General features: G+C 30.2%; 3 protein-coding genes across 5 annotated transcripts; 1 reads left to right on the plus strand and 2 right to left on the minus strand.

Moving 5' to 3' along the window:
* Positions 1–889: 889 nt before the first annotated feature.
* Positions 890–5,643, minus strand: LOC128872156 (zinc finger protein ztf-16). 3 transcript variants are annotated; one of them, XM_054114568.1, is made up of 8 exons: positions 5,541–5,643; positions 5,038–5,273; positions 4,514–4,761; positions 4,190–4,421; positions 3,816–4,084; positions 3,391–3,726; positions 3,093–3,319; positions 890–2,761 (listed from the first exon to the last, which is right to left on the minus strand). In XM_054114568.1, exons 3-8 carry the CDS (start codon positions 4,702–4,704, stop codon positions 2,517–2,519), a joined length of 1,500 nt encoding a protein of 499 aa, XP_053970543.1. In that variant the 5' UTR covers positions 4,705–4,761; positions 5,038–5,273; positions 5,541–5,643; the 3' UTR covers positions 890–2,516. The 3 variants fall into 3 exon arrangements, with proteins under 3 accessions (XP_053970543.1, XP_053970542.1, XP_053970544.1); XM_054114567.1 differs by lacking the exon at positions 5,541–5,643 and having other exon boundaries at positions 5,038–5,484; XM_054114569.1 differs by lacking the exon at positions 5,541–5,643 and having other exon boundaries at positions 4,529–4,761; positions 5,038–5,482.
* Positions 5,644–6,739: 1,096 nt separating this feature from the next.
* Positions 6,740–13,902, plus strand: LOC128884837 (tyrosine-protein kinase hopscotch). The gene is made up of 12 exons (XM_054138489.1): positions 6,740–6,947; positions 7,291–7,589; positions 7,699–8,058; positions 8,390–8,593; positions 9,564–9,844; positions 10,222–10,546; positions 10,673–11,062; positions 11,251–11,627; positions 11,762–11,958; positions 12,135–12,419; positions 12,528–12,865; positions 13,213–13,902. The coding sequence occupies exons 1-12, from the start codon at positions 6,846–6,848 to the stop codon at positions 13,544–13,546; spliced, it is 3,492 nt and encodes a 1,163-aa protein (XP_053994464.1). The 5' UTR covers positions 6,740–6,845; the 3' UTR covers positions 13,547–13,902.
* LOC128884840 (FAU ubiquitin-like and ribosomal protein S30) lies at positions 13,890–16,770 on the minus strand. Its single transcript, XM_054138495.1, has 5 exons — positions 16,700–16,770; positions 16,185–16,272; positions 14,561–14,696; positions 14,313–14,368; positions 13,890–14,089 (listed from the first exon to the last, which is right to left on the minus strand). The coding sequence occupies exons 2-5, from the start codon at positions 16,257–16,259 to the stop codon at positions 13,958–13,960; spliced, it is 399 nt and encodes a 132-aa protein (XP_053994470.1). The 5' UTR covers positions 16,260–16,272; positions 16,700–16,770; the 3' UTR covers positions 13,890–13,957.
* Positions 16,771–16,931: the final 161 nt, after the last annotated feature.

Genomic DNA, 16,931 nt, shown 5'->3' on the forward strand with positions numbered 1-16,931 from the left:
TGAAATTATATCTTACATACTGCTATCTTTAAATTACATTTCTACAATAAATTCATTAAATTTTATGATAATAATATTTTAAATTATATCCAATTTTATAAGTATTATAAAACATAATATGTTTGTTTTAGTAAAACCAATATTAATTTTCTCATGATTGAATTGAAATTTATCAATTATTCTTAGTGTTAGTCTTATTCCTAGAGACAATGTAGTCTAATGATAAATCTCTCCATTTCTTCATTCATGTAAAAGCATACAAGCAAGAATATGGTGAACACAAACTCTCATAAAAATAGCTAACAAGTTTACACTTTGATGATATGCATAAAACTGATGACAAAAATCATTAGCAAGTTGTTCATATAAATTTAACAAATGTTTATCTAAAAATGCATTCTACTATATTAAAAAATAATCAAATAATTATAGTAAACCAACATTATTAACCCTTCGACTTCAGGTCACAACCTGAAGTAAGAATTTTTTTGTTATCTGAGAAACTAACAGTAAAATTTAAAAAGAAATAATGTTCGATAACAATTGACAGTTTGATCACTATCCATTTGGAGCACGGTACAATCAAACTGACGTCTTATCGTTAGTACAGCAACTCGTTGACACCCCTCGCACGGGAACCATGAAAGCGTGACCTTAGCACTATTGGCATGGGTACCTAAGGAGAGCGATTTCGCTTTTTTGCACTCAGACGATTTATATTAATATTAAAAGAACAAGAGTTGTTCAGTTTTTATTCAAAGCAAACATATTAATAAAAGTTCTCATAGAGAAACATCTTTCTTCAATTCTGATTTTAATTAATAATAAAAATAACAATTCTGATACTTTTAGAAAAGAAAGAAACAAAATAAGTATATAATAAATGAAATACAAAATAAAATTTGTTTAATTTCTGAAACAAACAAGCACTGTCAAGCCTCAGACGTGTTTAAAAATTGGTATATTGGAATGCAAAGTAATAATAAATAACTTACGTATCGATAAATAATACAATGATGACAATAATATTAATAATAACATAGTAATAGCAATAATTGTATTAAATATTACGCAGTGTACGGAACGATTTTTAAATAACTACAACAATAGACAATAGTATTCGTGCGTATCTTCCTCAATCTATTTTTTTTAAATAAAGAACATATAGAGAGTGCCCAACCTGATTGTATATCCTCACATGTTATATATTACTTTAACTACTAAAAAATTCTTAATATTTAAGTATATTTCGTCTTATCTGTGTGACTGTAGTTGAAAGTATTTATTAAAGATATCACGCAGATTTGTAGATGCAAATTGGGCATCCTATACACATACATACATACACATTTACACAGAAACATGTACTAAAGTCGGGAAATCATATTTCGAAACCATTAGCGCTTTTACTGTACCAATTTATACTGATAACTAATAATATTATACTTTATTTTTAATAAAATTCTCTCTCCATTATAACGTCGTTCTCAGATGATTTTCAATTTGTTCAAAATTGGTTTCGCTGATTTTGTTTTACGAGACTTTGAAGTAAAATATTATTTGAATACTCTGTTTCGATAATATATATCTCTGAAATATGAAATATGACATCTTGACTTCTTTATTTCCTTATTTTTTCGTATATTAAAACTTCTCTGTACAAATATCTCTATATAAAATATTTCTTGAGCTGATACAGTACTTCAGCTGTCGCCTCTCTTACTTATTTGTATATTTATATTTATACGTAATGGTACGCACGGTTCGGTTCCTTTTTCACATCATAACATTAAATCGACAACAAAAATTTAGATTACAAAGGATTTTTCTTGATTATTCGTACTTCATTTTTACAGATGAATAGTCAAATTTGTAATAATTTCTTTAAGATCGTAATCTTATTTTATAAAAAATGTGTTCTACACATTTGAATAGAAATGACTATTCTTAATATAATAGGAATAAATGAAATACATAACTTATGAAATTTATATAATTTAACAAACGAGTTCATAAACAAGCAAAAACAAAAAAAAACAGTGCATAAAAAGAATTTAGATAGAAAGGAGCTCATTGGTATTCTCACTGTTTTTTTTCTAAGTATAACTAGATTTAAAACTATCGATAGAGCTTCTGGAATATATTTTGGTAAAGCCCCATGGACGGATCGTTCGTACTATCATAAATTAGGACGATTCGGACGAGTGTGAGCGTTGGCAAAGGTATCTCGACAAAGGCACGATTTTTCCTAGATTCCAAATCATTCCTTGAACCTCGACTATTTTATCTCTAATGTAACCGACGAGTACTTATTAATATAAATATTAAAATAAGTACAAATTTAGTTCGAACATTTAAATATAAATCCGTTTCATTTACAGTTTCTAACACAAAATGTAACTTTTTGTTCAAGCTCATAATTTCTCTTGTATCAGTCATATTAACATTGTTATTCAATAATTGTTTAAATAATCGAGGTGCTAGGCCTTCTTGAAAAAATGTTATTTTTCCATTAACTACTGATGACTTTTGCTTAATAAATGCGAATTGAATTGATACAAATTGCAACACTGTTCCCCGCAAATATTGCACTTCCAGGGATTGCTTTCACTATGACAGCCCTTATGAAGGAAATATAATGTTTGATCAGGGAAGGTAATTCTGCAGTGAGTGCATTGAAGTCCACTGCTTCGTTGGTCGGGTCTTGTCGAACTAGGAGGTTCTCCTCTTGAATGGGGATTTGAATTTGAACTATTATTACCTATTACAAAATAAAAGTTATTCTAAATAATATTTGAGAACATGCATAATACTACTAACACTTTAACAGCCGTCAAAGTGTTAATAAACAACAATTAAAGCAATAATAACATTGAAAAATGTGTTAAACATTAAGAATTAAGGCTTTCAGATTTGCGATTAATTTTTATATGGTCTGAAGCTCCAATTTTTTATTTTTAAGCTGACTGTATAAAGTTATATGCAATAGCAAAATATCATAAATACTACAAGATGCATCTGATATTCAAAAGTTGAGCCACATAAATTTAATAATAAAACAAATCATACGTGTGATAAAATAAAGAAATTACCATTGTTATTGTTATTATTGTTATTATTATTTCCAGAGCTTGATGAAAGTTTGCGTCGTAAATCATCTCGAAGAAGAGATTTCAGTGGAGAGACCTTTATCAACGATGGTAATGGAAGATTACTAGATGTTGCACCATTCTCCTCTGTTCCATTGCTGTTTGGTTCTTGCTTAATAGGAATAAGTGAGATTGAAGGTGTAATTGCCTCTTCGTTCCCACCAAGGTTCCTTTAATTAAAAAACAAGTTACAAATATAATTAAAGCAGATTAATATCACTTTTGAAATTATATTCTATACCTGTGAATACCACTACTGTTCATAGGTAACTGATGATGACTACTACTTGGAGTATTACTGTTACTATCTGCACTCTGCGGGCTATTTGGACTATCTCCATTAAGGGGAGCAGGACTTGAATTCCGTTGACTTGTAGCTTGCTCAGAATAAGGAATTGATATTTCTATATGAGGTGTTAAAAAGTGCATCGGCGGAGTTGCATTATCCGCAGATCGATTTCCAGTACTGTCTCCACTATCAGAAAGAGGAGCAGAAGGTATAGCTTCTCCTGGAGTACAGCTATTCATCAAAGAACTCGAACTATTTGGTCCTGGGTTATCCAGATCTATTCCATGCCTAAAACAATTATTAAGTTAAAAATAGAAATGAATTTCGAAGTTAATAATGCGATATTTACAACAATATTAAGATAATTAAATACTAACCTGTTAAAAAAATGTAACCTGAGGCACTTCATAGTTGCTGCTCGATAATTGCACAAAGGACAAGATTTGACCATATCGTGTTGGCCAACATGTTCATTCTGGAAATGGGCTCTCATCGCGATTTGTCTTTGAAAACCACGATTACAGATGGGACAATGATATGGCAGAGTCTTAGAATGAGTTGTAAAATGTTCTGCCAAATGGTCCTTACGAAAAAATCTTTTCTGACAGACGCGACATTCGTACGGCTTCACACCAGTATGTCTCATCTATAATTATATTTATTTTCCATTGTAATTTCATATTTGTATCTCCGCAAACGATTTCATTTGTACATGTTAATTAGTGAAACGACAAATAAGCGTAATTTATACCTTGTGTCGCCTCATATTAGCTCCATTAGAAAATTTCATATTGCAAACATCACATTCAAACATTTTTCTGTGAGAACGAATTCCAGAATGAGTTTCTTCTCCATCTCCGTCATTTTCAGCTGTTTCTATATTCTCTGCGCTCTCTCCTGGCTCAGCACTTGTCAGACACTGGTCCTGATGAGCGCAGAATGCTGTCTTATTTATAGTCTCATAGTTTTCACACCTTTCACACCTGTCCACATGTTATGGATCCTTTGATACGCTATTTAAGACTTTGATTATCTAAACGTTTATCGGAAATCTCTAAATACAAAAATTAATTACATGAAGATGACGGACCTAAAAGCAGGCACTGCACCATCACTGCTATCATAATTAGTGTTCAAGGCAGCCTCATTATCTGGATCCAAAGCCTCCTCTTCTCTCTGGTTCGAGGACTCTCCAACATCGGCGTGTGAACAGGAATGGGAATCTACCTCATTTTCCCCACCACCAATATCAACCCCATCTGACATGATATCGAGCCCTCCAGACGCTACGGTGATGAATCTGCACCATTCGTTGTTGGTTACCTATGGTATCGCAGAACTATATTTCAAATCATTCTTTTTAATAACATGAATCTTTGTCAATATCTTGTACTTGGAAATTTATGATTATACACGTGTAATATTGCAAATATCTCTGTGAGCATAACGTATAGATTACATATTGACTAAATATTTCTAATAAAAAATAACGAAACGATAAATAATTAACTAAATGGTAAATAACGTTAAAGGGAAGAAGTAAAATAAATAAGTAACATAAGTAACATGATTAACGTCTCGAGAAATCTCGATGTTTACCTGTCAGTTTCGATCGAGGGTTCGAGGATGACGAGACGATTGGTCAATCTTAAGAGAAAGAGAAAGAAAGAAAGAGAGGAAAAGAGGGGGAGGCTACTAGGCATGGAGTGAGAGAAATTCCGGTAAAGCGCAATGCCAGAGTACACTGCACTTTGTCCCAGTTTCGGGGGAATCCGTCACTGGTGACGTAGTTTTCCGCCGATCTGGCTGGTCTTGTCACCGTATGCTCGACATCACTGCACAAGAAAGAGGAAGTCGAACTTTTTGGTTAGTTTCCTTCTTCGAATTACGCAGAACCGAACATCTCCGATTTTATGTCACTTTAATTCGTTTTTCGTACAAAAATACACGACACCTCTATGAACCATTGCACACTGCTCTTTTACTTTCTTCTACACGATCGATTAATCGAAACCATCGATTTTACGATATTCGACTCTGCAGTAATTTTTCGATTTATCAAATCGGTATTATCTGTCGATTTTTTTTTCTACATATCTCACCATAAATACATAAGTATCGTTCAGAGAAGCTATATATTTACTTCCAAGTGACATAACGATTCGATTCGGAAATATATGTATATTGGTTACGAGGAATATCACCAATAGAATACCTTCAATTATTATGAAACTTTACACATAGGATAATGAATTGAAAAATGTTAGATATACAGGGTGTCCCAGAAATGTTGTAACACTTTGAAAGGGGTGGTTCGGGAGGTGATTTGAAACTTTTTCCTTAGCGAAAATGTTGCCATTAACAGAAAACCCCGAGCAATCAGAAGACGCGTATACCGTTTGAGCGGCCGTAGTAGCGAAGGCTACGCGCTAGGCGGCCGCGTCAATGTCTTTCGAATCTTTCGATGCACGTCGAGACACTTGTTCGCGTACAAACGCGGCCGCTTAGCTCGTAGCCTTCGCTACCGCGGCCGCTCTAACAATATCCGTGCGCTCTGATTGGTCGGGGATTTCTGTTAATATCTTCTTAACGAAGCCTCAGACAACATTTCCGCTAAGGAAAAAGTTGTTTCAAATCACCTCCCGAACCACGTCTTTCAAGGTGTTACAATATTTTTGGGACACCCTGTATTTGTAAAATTATCCAGGGGTAATTAAGATACCCCTTTTTAGTTGTGTGTATACTTCGGTGATGCTATGTTCGCCGCGCATGCGCGAAAAACCCGCTCATCTACTCACTGAGCGCTCGCTGAGACACTGAGCCGGTCATTGAGGTGAGCGTTGAGCGGTGACTTTTCTATGGAAGTACGATATATCCATGAAGACTGTATAAGGAGATCCAACTCCATACGAAAGTTACTAGAAAACTGTTATCAAAATCCTGAGTTTTAAGTTATGAATATTTCGTCCACTCGCGGCGCTAGTGCGCACACTACGTATATATATGTCATATGTGTATGTATTATCATATATATATATGTACATTCTTTTATTAAAGTCCCTAGACTAAACTGGGTAGCGAGCAGACATATATATATATATAATAATATTTGATAACACTTCTACACTACACAGTTGGAATTCCTTATACAGTCTTCATAGATGTATCTCTTCATGGCTGCTCGTTACCCAGTTTTAGTCTAGGGACTTTAATAAAAGGATGATATCAGCGCCACGGAAACTGTGTCCTTATTGTTCTGTAGAAGTACACCAAACTTGGTTTGAACTAGTCTATGACATGCGCACTTCAATTCACTCGCGTTGTAAATAAACAGTATTAGAGTATTGCTATCACGCGTAAGCGATTGAAATAACAGAATGTGAAGAAAACGTCTAATTTTGTCAACAATGGAAAACGATCGATCAGCGATCGTTTATGTTGCGACCGAAGAAAAGGAATTGACCGTTCCATTTAATTATGGGCAAACAATTGAAGATCTTTGTATCAAGGTGAAGACTTTCAGGAACTATATTTATTTTCTATTTATGGTTTATTATTTTAAAATTAAATGTATTTTGTCATTGCGAGATTTTGTAAGACATTAGAACAAAATTAATACATTCTCGAAAAGCATTGTAAAACTTACATTAAATTACACTTTAAATTAAAATGTAGTTTGCACTTGTTTTTATTTATTGCCTTCTATGTTGACTTTAAATTATGACAAACGATAAATTTGGAGGCATACAGTGTTAATGATATTTAGTTTAATATAATTCATTTTGTTTTTGATATTCGTGAAATAACATTTAACTTAAATGAAATATGTGAATTAATACATTATTTTTTTAGGTCTGTAAATCTTTAGGAATAGGACCAGTGGCCAGACATCTTTTTACTCTTAGAAATCATTCTACAAAACTCTGGTATCCAGTAGCACATCGTTTAGAATCAAAAGACAAAAATAAGTTCGACTTTAGGCTTAGATTTAAGCCTCCAAACATACGTAGATTAAAGCAGATTGATGGACACGCCTATGACTATTATTTTCAACAAGCACGTGCAGATGTTATGGATAATAAAGTACCTGATATTGTTTATGAGAGACATAAGCAAGAACTGATTGGGCTTGGTGTCAGTGATATGTATAGGTAATTGTAATATTTAACTACAAGTTTTATTTTACATACACTTCTTTCTGTATTTATGATTAATTTCATTTGGTTGATATTAATTCAAATTTTCTAAATATTTTTATAGAGTAATGTTGGAGAAGAGGGTACCAAGAGAAACAGTTGAATCAGAGTATAGAAAGTACATTCCCAAAGAATGTATAAAACGTCATGCATTTTTTATTAAAAAACCAATTTATAATGCTCTTCGTAAAATATCTGGGCATGATGCAAACTATGTTAAAGAACAATATTTAAAGCAGTTTGAATGCATGGCACCAAATTACCCATACGAAGAATATGAGGCTTTAATGGATAGAGGTCTAGAAAATTCTTCAGCAAAAGTATCTTTGAGAATCAATGTAGATGAAGTGAAATATTGTGAAACTGCTGCTACTTCATGGACTACATTGTGTGCAATCGAGGATTTATGTTTTGTTTCTATAAGGTTTAAATATTAGTTGATTAATAAATATATAAGGATAAAATATTTCATGAAATTATCTTTTTAGTGTATATAGATATACACATAGAAAACTTTAAGACAATTATTTTCAATATTAGAAGAATTCGAACAATTTGTTTGGAAGTAATAGCTTCCTAAGTAAATACCATTCCATTTCTTTTCGTTTCACATATTCAAGGTTTCTTAGTACTGTAATTGACATTATTTTAAGGCAGAATATTTAACTTCTATTTTTTGAAAGTATTTATCCTACAAAATAATAATAATAACATTGATTTATGACGATTCTAATATAATTTTCATTATGTTTTAGACAAGATAATACAGTGGAAATATCAAGAAAAAATGGTATACCGTCATATTTGAAGTTTGCAAAGAATGCACTCCTAATGTCCTTCGTTTCGGGGCTGGATGGTTATTATCGTCTAGCATTTAAATGGACATACAATTTGTGTGGTGAGATTATTACTCCTACTCTGGAAAAACTGCACAAATTAAAATGTCATGGTCCAGTTGGGTAGGATTACATTTATTTCAAAATATGTGTATATATATTTTTTAGCAAAAATGTAATATAATTAACGATTAACAATTACGATTTCAAATGTAATTGCAGTACTATTTCATGTTCACATTTTGAAATTTAAACCAGAGAAGAACTGTTTATGGAAATAATTACTAAGACAACCGAAAGAAGTAAGCATCTTGGGCCTGGTTACGAAAATTTTTTGTGTACATATGAATGTAACGATCTCATAACAAATATATAAACAAATTGCAAAAATATGTATTTTATAAATATCTGACAAATGTATAACAAATAGTGAACTTATAAAAAATGCTTAATATTACAATTCAAATTATATAAAACCAATTTTTCTAGTAATAAGGAATGGTTTATTTATAAAAGATTCATAACAAATTCAAAGAGTAAACATCATATTAGTAACTAACGCATGATCTACTTTAACAGTTATTCTTCTAAACTTACACAAATTATTCTTATTATTCATATTATATATATATACATATTCATCTACATAACTTTAACAACAGAAAACGGTATTTTCACTATCTTCGAGTTCCAGTTTGAATTTCCAATTTTCAGTATGTTTTAACTGTATTTGTAATTGCATTTTTTAATTGTAATTATAGTCTACTATGATTACAATTACATTTGTAATTACAATCATGGAATTACAATTACACCCAGTTGCAATTACATATTGTGATCGTAATCTGTTGCAATTACTTGCATTTTGTTATTCTCAACATTATACAAGTCTTTAACGTGAGCAATTTTCAAATAGTTGTGAATAAGTGCTCTTGAAAACCTTTGAACTCATTAAGATGTGTAGTCTCTATTACTTATAAAATATTTATTTTTTGAAAGAAATTGCTATTTATAAGTGAAATAAAATTAGTTGAAAAAATGTATAGTCTACAGTATAATAAAAATAATTTATAATTAAAAATTTTTATTTCAGACAAGAATTTTCATATGCCAAACTTCAACAAAAACGTGCTAATAAACCTGGTTCTTACTTACTTAGAGAAAGTGAGACAGAGTATAACGTATTTTACTTAGATGCGTGTAACAAAGAAGGAAAGTTATTTTCAAAAAGAATAGAAGAAAACATTTCATCGGATGATTTCATCATTGAAGGTTCTTCTCATCCTTATAATTCATTGGCGCAATGTGTTTCATCTATTCATGATAGTGAAGGGCAACCGTATCTTACAGAATGCTTACCGCCTACGGAGTACGGTAAATTAGACTTTTATTTTACTCTTATTATAAATTATTTACAATGTGTTCCTAATTTGACACATTACCGAAATTATTTTTATGAAAAAGTTATACTTGTTACATTGGTTACCAAAATAAATTCAACGAGTACAAAAGAATTCTATTTTTCTTACAACAGTTATTTTAAAAAATGACAAATTATTAATAATGGCATAAATGCTCCATATGTAAATCACATATAATTTAATGTATTTAACATATAATTTAATTATCCTTACTTTAATAGTTATTTAAGATTTTACAAGTAGATTTAAGAATAACTTAAACAATGTAAATGTTGTAAATGTGAAAAATGAAAAAAATAATTATTCTGTTTATTTTCCATTACTGTTTAGACAAATCACCACTATTGCTTTGTGCTGCTGAAAGTGTAGTTAGTGAAGTTGCAGCCGACGAAGAAATTGTTGCTTCGGTTTTAGAAACTGGACCACGCTGTGTACCTCACAATCAGCTTGAAATTTATAAACCGTTTTTAAGAACTGCAGAAATTCAACATTATTCACCGACAACTCTTCACCGAGGAATTTGGAGATTGACTAAGGGAAAAAAATTAGAAGTTGCTATTAAAATTTTAAAACAAGAAGAAGAAGTAAATTATACAAAAGAATTTTTGGAACTTGCTGAAAAATGGTCTCAGTTGCGTTCTAGAACGCTTGTAAGGTAAATACTTTTAGTACAACTTGAAGGCGAAGTAAAAGACTAGCCAAGTTAAAATTTAAGAATAATACAAAGTTCTAATACCTTGTATTATATAAAATGCAATATATATATATTATGTTCCACTAGATTATATGGGTTAATGGTAACACCATCGATTGGAATGATTTTGGAAATGGTGCGACATGGCCCCCTTGACGAATATTTGTGTAGTTCTTCTTCTCAGACTATAAAAACTGTAGATATGGTAGAAGCAACAGCTTGTTTAGCTACTGCTCTCTGGCACCTTGAAGAAAATGGTGTAGTCCATGGCAACATTAGGTGCAATAAACTCCTAGTTCATGCACATACAAATAATAGTTTTGTAGTAAAACTTGCTGATCCAGGATTATTTGTATATACGGAGACAGATATTCATTGGTTACCACCAGAAACCTATAATGATCCAGATTTAGGTAGACATAGTTTTCAAGCGGATGTTTGGGCTGTTGGGACAACAATTTGGCAAATCTTTGCTAGGTAAAATTATCGAAGACATGATCTATTTATTTGCTTTTGTAGCATATTTAAATGTTATAAGATGAGATTATATAAAATAAATGTAACCTTAATACCTATTGCAAAATAAGCATAGCTAATAGAGTGTAAATAGATTACTATAAATGTACTCAACAGAATATTATACATTTAATATTATTTCATTTCAGGGGAGCTACATTACTAGAATTTCGAAATGCTGTTACCCTAAAAAATTATTATAAATCTGGAAAACGTTTACCTATTCCAAATGGTTGTCCCACGGAAGTTTATAGATTGATACTCGAATGTTGGACAGATTCGAGCGGTTCTAGAAAGCAACCTCAAGCAATAATGAGAGATATAAATCAAATTTTGTATCAAGTATACAATTCCCGCAGGAGTCATGCTTATGCAACAGCATTTCCTAAATTATTTAGTTCTGAATTGAAAAAGCTAGATGAGGATAATTCCGATAGTATTGACAGTACATCGATAAGTAGCGACTCAAAGTCTAGTAGTCTTTTTACAGACAATACAAGCCTCCCCTGGAATGATACCGATGATAGTAAGATTCAATTATTGTTTAATTTGTTTTTATAAAATTTTGTATAAATTTTATATAAGTTTTATATAATTTTGTTTTTATAAAATAATTTTATCAATTTAACCGAGTTTATACATGCATATTTTTAATTTTAGATATGCGAGGTTTAATAAATATCAATGAAAACTACGTAGGTAGTACAGAAGACCTGTTTGCATATTTAGGTTGGTTATCTAGTGCAAGACGAGATTCAGAAGGTTATCCAATTTCTCAAAATAACATTCCTAATATGAATCGTATCGAACACACCACTCAGTCTCTCAGAATAGGGCATCCTGGCGACTTGGGTGAGGTAATAAAATAAATACATTAAGGATACTTTTTACTTTATTATAAATGTAAATAGCTAATATTTTAATTATGTTGGCCGATTGCTTTTTATAAATAACTAATAAAATGAAAACTTTGATCGAACTATGGTTTTTTCCATATAAGTTATGATAATTAATATATTTAATATCAATATAGGTGATAAGAAGAAACGAAGCAGGAACAGGTGAAGATTGCGGTTCCAGAGGAAGTAGTAATGGCTCTTTAGGTCAAATGCGAGGAATATATGAATTGGACATTGATTGTAATGTAATTCTACAAGGTAGGATTGGTCAAGGTTATTATGGAGAAGTCTACAGAGGTACACTTGAAAGAGATAATGGAAAAGATATTGAAGCACAAGAGGTTGCTATAAAGAAATTGAAAACTCGAGCACTCGAAGCAGATATAAGGGACTTCGAGAGAGAAATTACTATAATGAAGGTAATTAGATTTCCGAGTAATATTTATTGCTTTGTCTAATTACAATTTATTTCATTCAATTTAATCCTTTTAATTTAATATAACGTATATTAAATAATATGATTATAGACTTTAAAACATCCAAATGTGGTAGAAATCCTTGGAGTAATATCAGACCCTGAAGTTTGTTTAGTAATGGAATATGTAAAACATGGTTCATTACAAAGTTATTTGCCAATACACAAACAAAAATTGACACATAAAAGACTGTTGGGTTTTGCTTTAGACATTGCGACAGGCATGGATTACTTGGGTAGCATGAGTATTGTTCACAGAGATCTTGCCGCTAGGAATATTTTGGTCGCTGATGAAAATAGAGTTAAGATCTGTGATTTTGGGCTGGCCCAAGTCACTGGAAAGAATGGTTATTATCTTTTACAGACTGATCGTGGCCTTCCTATAAAATGGTAAGTAGGAGAAATCTTTAACGTTTGATAAAAAGAGTTGCTGTGAAAGTACATCCTTCTTACGAGAAAGAAATTAATATTTTATAAAGATGTGATAAATTCTGTAATTTATATATAAAAATCAAATAAGTAGCTAAATTTTGTAAGAAAACAGGTTTTTGAATACTCTGCCAAACATCAAAGAAATATTCTATTAGTTTTTAGCTAGCTATAAATTAACATCTAAAAGTGAATTTACAGAAATAATATCAAAGAATTAAATTCGAGTAATAGTGAATCAAAATTTCAATAATGACATTATTCTATTTGCGTTGACATTAAGTTTTTCTTACATTGTCTTACTTTAGGTACGCCCCAGAAAGTATTAGAGACGGAAAATTTTCTACTAGATCAGATGTTTGGTCTTTCGGTGTAACAATGTATGAAACATTTGGCTTTGGAGAAGAACCCCGTTTACCCGGTATCGATTCAAGCACAGAGCGTCTTCAAAATGAACAAGAAAAAGGAAGTACTGAATTATTGGCTGCATTAGAAAGAGGTACCCGTCTTCCTTGCCCTTCTACTTGTCCACAATCAGTTTATGTAAAACTTATGTATCCCTGTTGGCATTTGCAAAGCCATTTGAGACCAGATTTTATTACACTTTGTAAAGATATCAGAGATCTTCTTGCTGAATACTAAAAACCACAGTTATGTGAGAAACGAAGTAGGTATATTAAATGAAATTTAAATGGTATAACACTCTAGAAAAATTGAATCTAATAGTAAGTTTTAATCATTGTTAATTTCATTACTTTATTTAATTTTAATGCGATAATCGTCGTTTTAATAGATTCATATATGTAAAAGTTATAGTAATATAACAATGTAATAAACGGTGATTAAATGATGATAAAAATGAACCTTTTAAAAACCGCGACAAGGTAGAAGCAGTAGAAAGAATACGTGTTTCAGTCTCAAAAGATAAAAAGATTGAATAAATTACTCTAACACTTTACTTAATATAGAATAAATAAATAAAAAGTTTGTTATATTTAGCTTTTCATTCTTTTTTTATTTTATTTGCAATCAAATGTGTATATGTATATACAATTATGAATTAGGATTAGCATTTGGTCCACGTCGACGGCCAAAAGTTTGTACGACGTTCACAAATCTTCGATTGTACTGAATTCGTCTCTTAGCTCGGCCAGTTTTCTTTTTACTCTTTTCTTGTTTATCTGCCTGGAAAATGAATAAACGTGGTTAAGTGCAGGTAAAAGAAAAACAAGGAAAAACATGCAAATTAAAATTTTAATTAATATAGTCTACGTTAAGAATCTTCCAATTGGAACTTATCTTATACTCTTAAAAATTGTTGACGATTTGAATTTATAAGTAACTAAGATCATTATGTGCGATACAAATTTACTTTTTATAAACTAACTATAAATTATAGTTTAATTACCTTTGGAGTTTGTGCTTTCACCTTTCCAGCACGAGCTAGAGATCCGTGCACTTTACCTAAAATACGAAAATAGTTTATTTAGTTTTGTCATGTATTCTAACATTATTTTCATGGGACTTCAAGGAAATTAAATTGCGAAGTACTGAAATAAAACTAATACAGAATGAAAAAATTAAGTGATGTGGAATTAAGAAAGGTAAAACTTCCCAAATTAAAAAAAATTTTTTTTTATGATAAAATAATCTTACCACCAGGAAGTGGAACTGTTAATTCTAAAGTATTTGAGGCAAGTTCTCCAACTAATGTTTCATTTTCTAACAAACGACCAGAACAATATAGATTGAATTCTATATTTGCAGCACCCTCCAACTGCACTATTGATCTCTGTAAAAGAATTATGAACAAATTAATTTTAGTTTATATCTAAAGGTTTCTAGAATCTAATCTATAAATGATTCTCAAGGATTAAAAATGTGTACATTACATTTAGACAAACTTTTTTTATATCTTTTGTAGAGATTAGATATTGACATACATATTCCTTATCAGATAATATAATTCAAAAAATTGGTATTAAATGTCTATAAAACTATAAATAATTGGCGAATCTTTTTGTAATAAAATGTACTTTCTGAAGAAATACTTAATTACTAAAAAAAGTATGTAAAGTATATCATAAGTATACTTGAACATTCATCTGCAACAAAAAAAAAAAAAAAAAAATGTTAAAACCTTTTCTCCTGATTATAAGACAATATTTGCAGGACACAACATAATTTGAAGATTACATGCATAAAGTTGTTTTCCTATAAATTTCATTATGACAGAAATAATAAATTTTATGCAAAATAGAAAACATTTAATTTGTTCTTATATTTGGAAAATATCATCTTATTAAAATTCTAATACCAATATAATGTTTTATATATCTCCTGTTTAATACAGTTACTATTTATGAGTGACAAATATAGTCCAACTATATAAAACATGCAAATACTAAACAAGTTGCTGTTTGAATCATCGATAGGACATAAACATGTTAAAAAAAGAAACAAGCATGGGAATGTGAGTATTGTATTAAAAAAAGTTAATTAATATTTTGCTACTTATCTATATAAGTTTTCAAAAAGTAAGACAATTCACTTAAGAAGATATATGTTGACGAAAATTGCGAATGATGATCAATGAATATCATTCTGATCATCAGCTCATAAATTCGTACTTTAATATTGCGTCATTGCTCCTCCTAGAGGCAGAAAATGCTGACTCTAAGTTATCATTTAGACGCAGTTATTAAACAATATATTTTAAAATACTAATGAATTTATGATTAGTAATTAAAAATCTGTTGTATCAATATTTTTAAATAATGAATCTATTACAAAACATTCAATGCCATAATTTCCTTACCAACGAAATTATTTGTTATGTATTCTATATTTCTGTTGTTATGCAATACTCACTTGTAACCCTTTATAAACAAGACATCTTTACATCAGTTACTTGTTTATATTTAAATTCTTTTCAGGTGCAAAATATTATTTATCTTGTACAAATTAAAAGTACAAGATAGTCCAATAAGTTTTTTGTCTATCTCAAATATCTTTATTATATTAAATAAGAAATTTTGGAGTTTAAAAAAATTTTATGGTTTCAAAGGAGGCATAATATATTTTTATAATTAGAATTTTAAGGATGTTTAGAAACTTCCCTTTGTCTTTTAACAAAACTCTTGTCAGTTCTTTATAGTCAATTTTTGTGCAAGTTCAATTTTAGTACAAGTATAATTGATTCTATTAAATTAAAAGTATCTTAGGAATTAAAATATTTAAATAATTAAAGTAAAATAATGTAAAAACATTCTTAGCGTACCTTCAGCTCTGCGATAGTTGCATTCTCATGAGAATCGACAACAGTCGTACTCTCCCCTCTGATATGTAACTGCATGTTTGTTCTAAGCCTGAAATAAAACAATTGGAAATTAATAACAGATATTTTTTCATATTTACTACAATTTTATTTAAAATGTCATAACCAATGAATTAAATTTGTTTAGAAATAAATAAACATAAATCTAAAAAGCAAAAAAACTACAGTAAATTTAAATGTAAAATAAGATAAAATCCCACCAAGAACTTAATTCTTTGAATAAATATAACATAAGAAAATGTAAGATAGTAACGAAGAAACTAATTAAATGAAAGATGGACGATTAACATTTACACGTGTCATTATAAGAATAGCTTAAACCCTTAAGATATTTATTTTGTCATCAGGAAGAATTCTAATCATACAAGACATTATTTAAAATGTATTTGACTTCAAATAATTACTTATATACCAGTATTTATTAGATTTAAAGTTAAAACAAAGACAGACGTACTTACCAGCAACGCAATAATGGCCAAAAGAAACTCCAACGTGAAGTTAACCAAAGTTACGATCCTTTATCGATACTAAATTAACAAAACGATTGATCGATACAAACAAAAAATTACTAGTAACGATTAATCGATTTTTTAAATCAATTTAAAAGTATTTTTCACGGAGTATTAATAAACTTTAGATATTGGAAAGAAACATGTACTAAAAAAATTCTAATAAAATCGGAGGTTATGA

Source organism: Hylaeus volcanicus, chromosome 2 (genome assembly GCF_026283585.1).
Source record: "Hylaeus volcanicus isolate JK05 chromosome 2, UHH_iyHylVolc1.0_haploid, whole genome shotgun sequence".
Classification (NCBI taxonomy): Eukaryota; Metazoa; Arthropoda; class Insecta; order Hymenoptera; family Colletidae; genus Hylaeus; species Hylaeus volcanicus.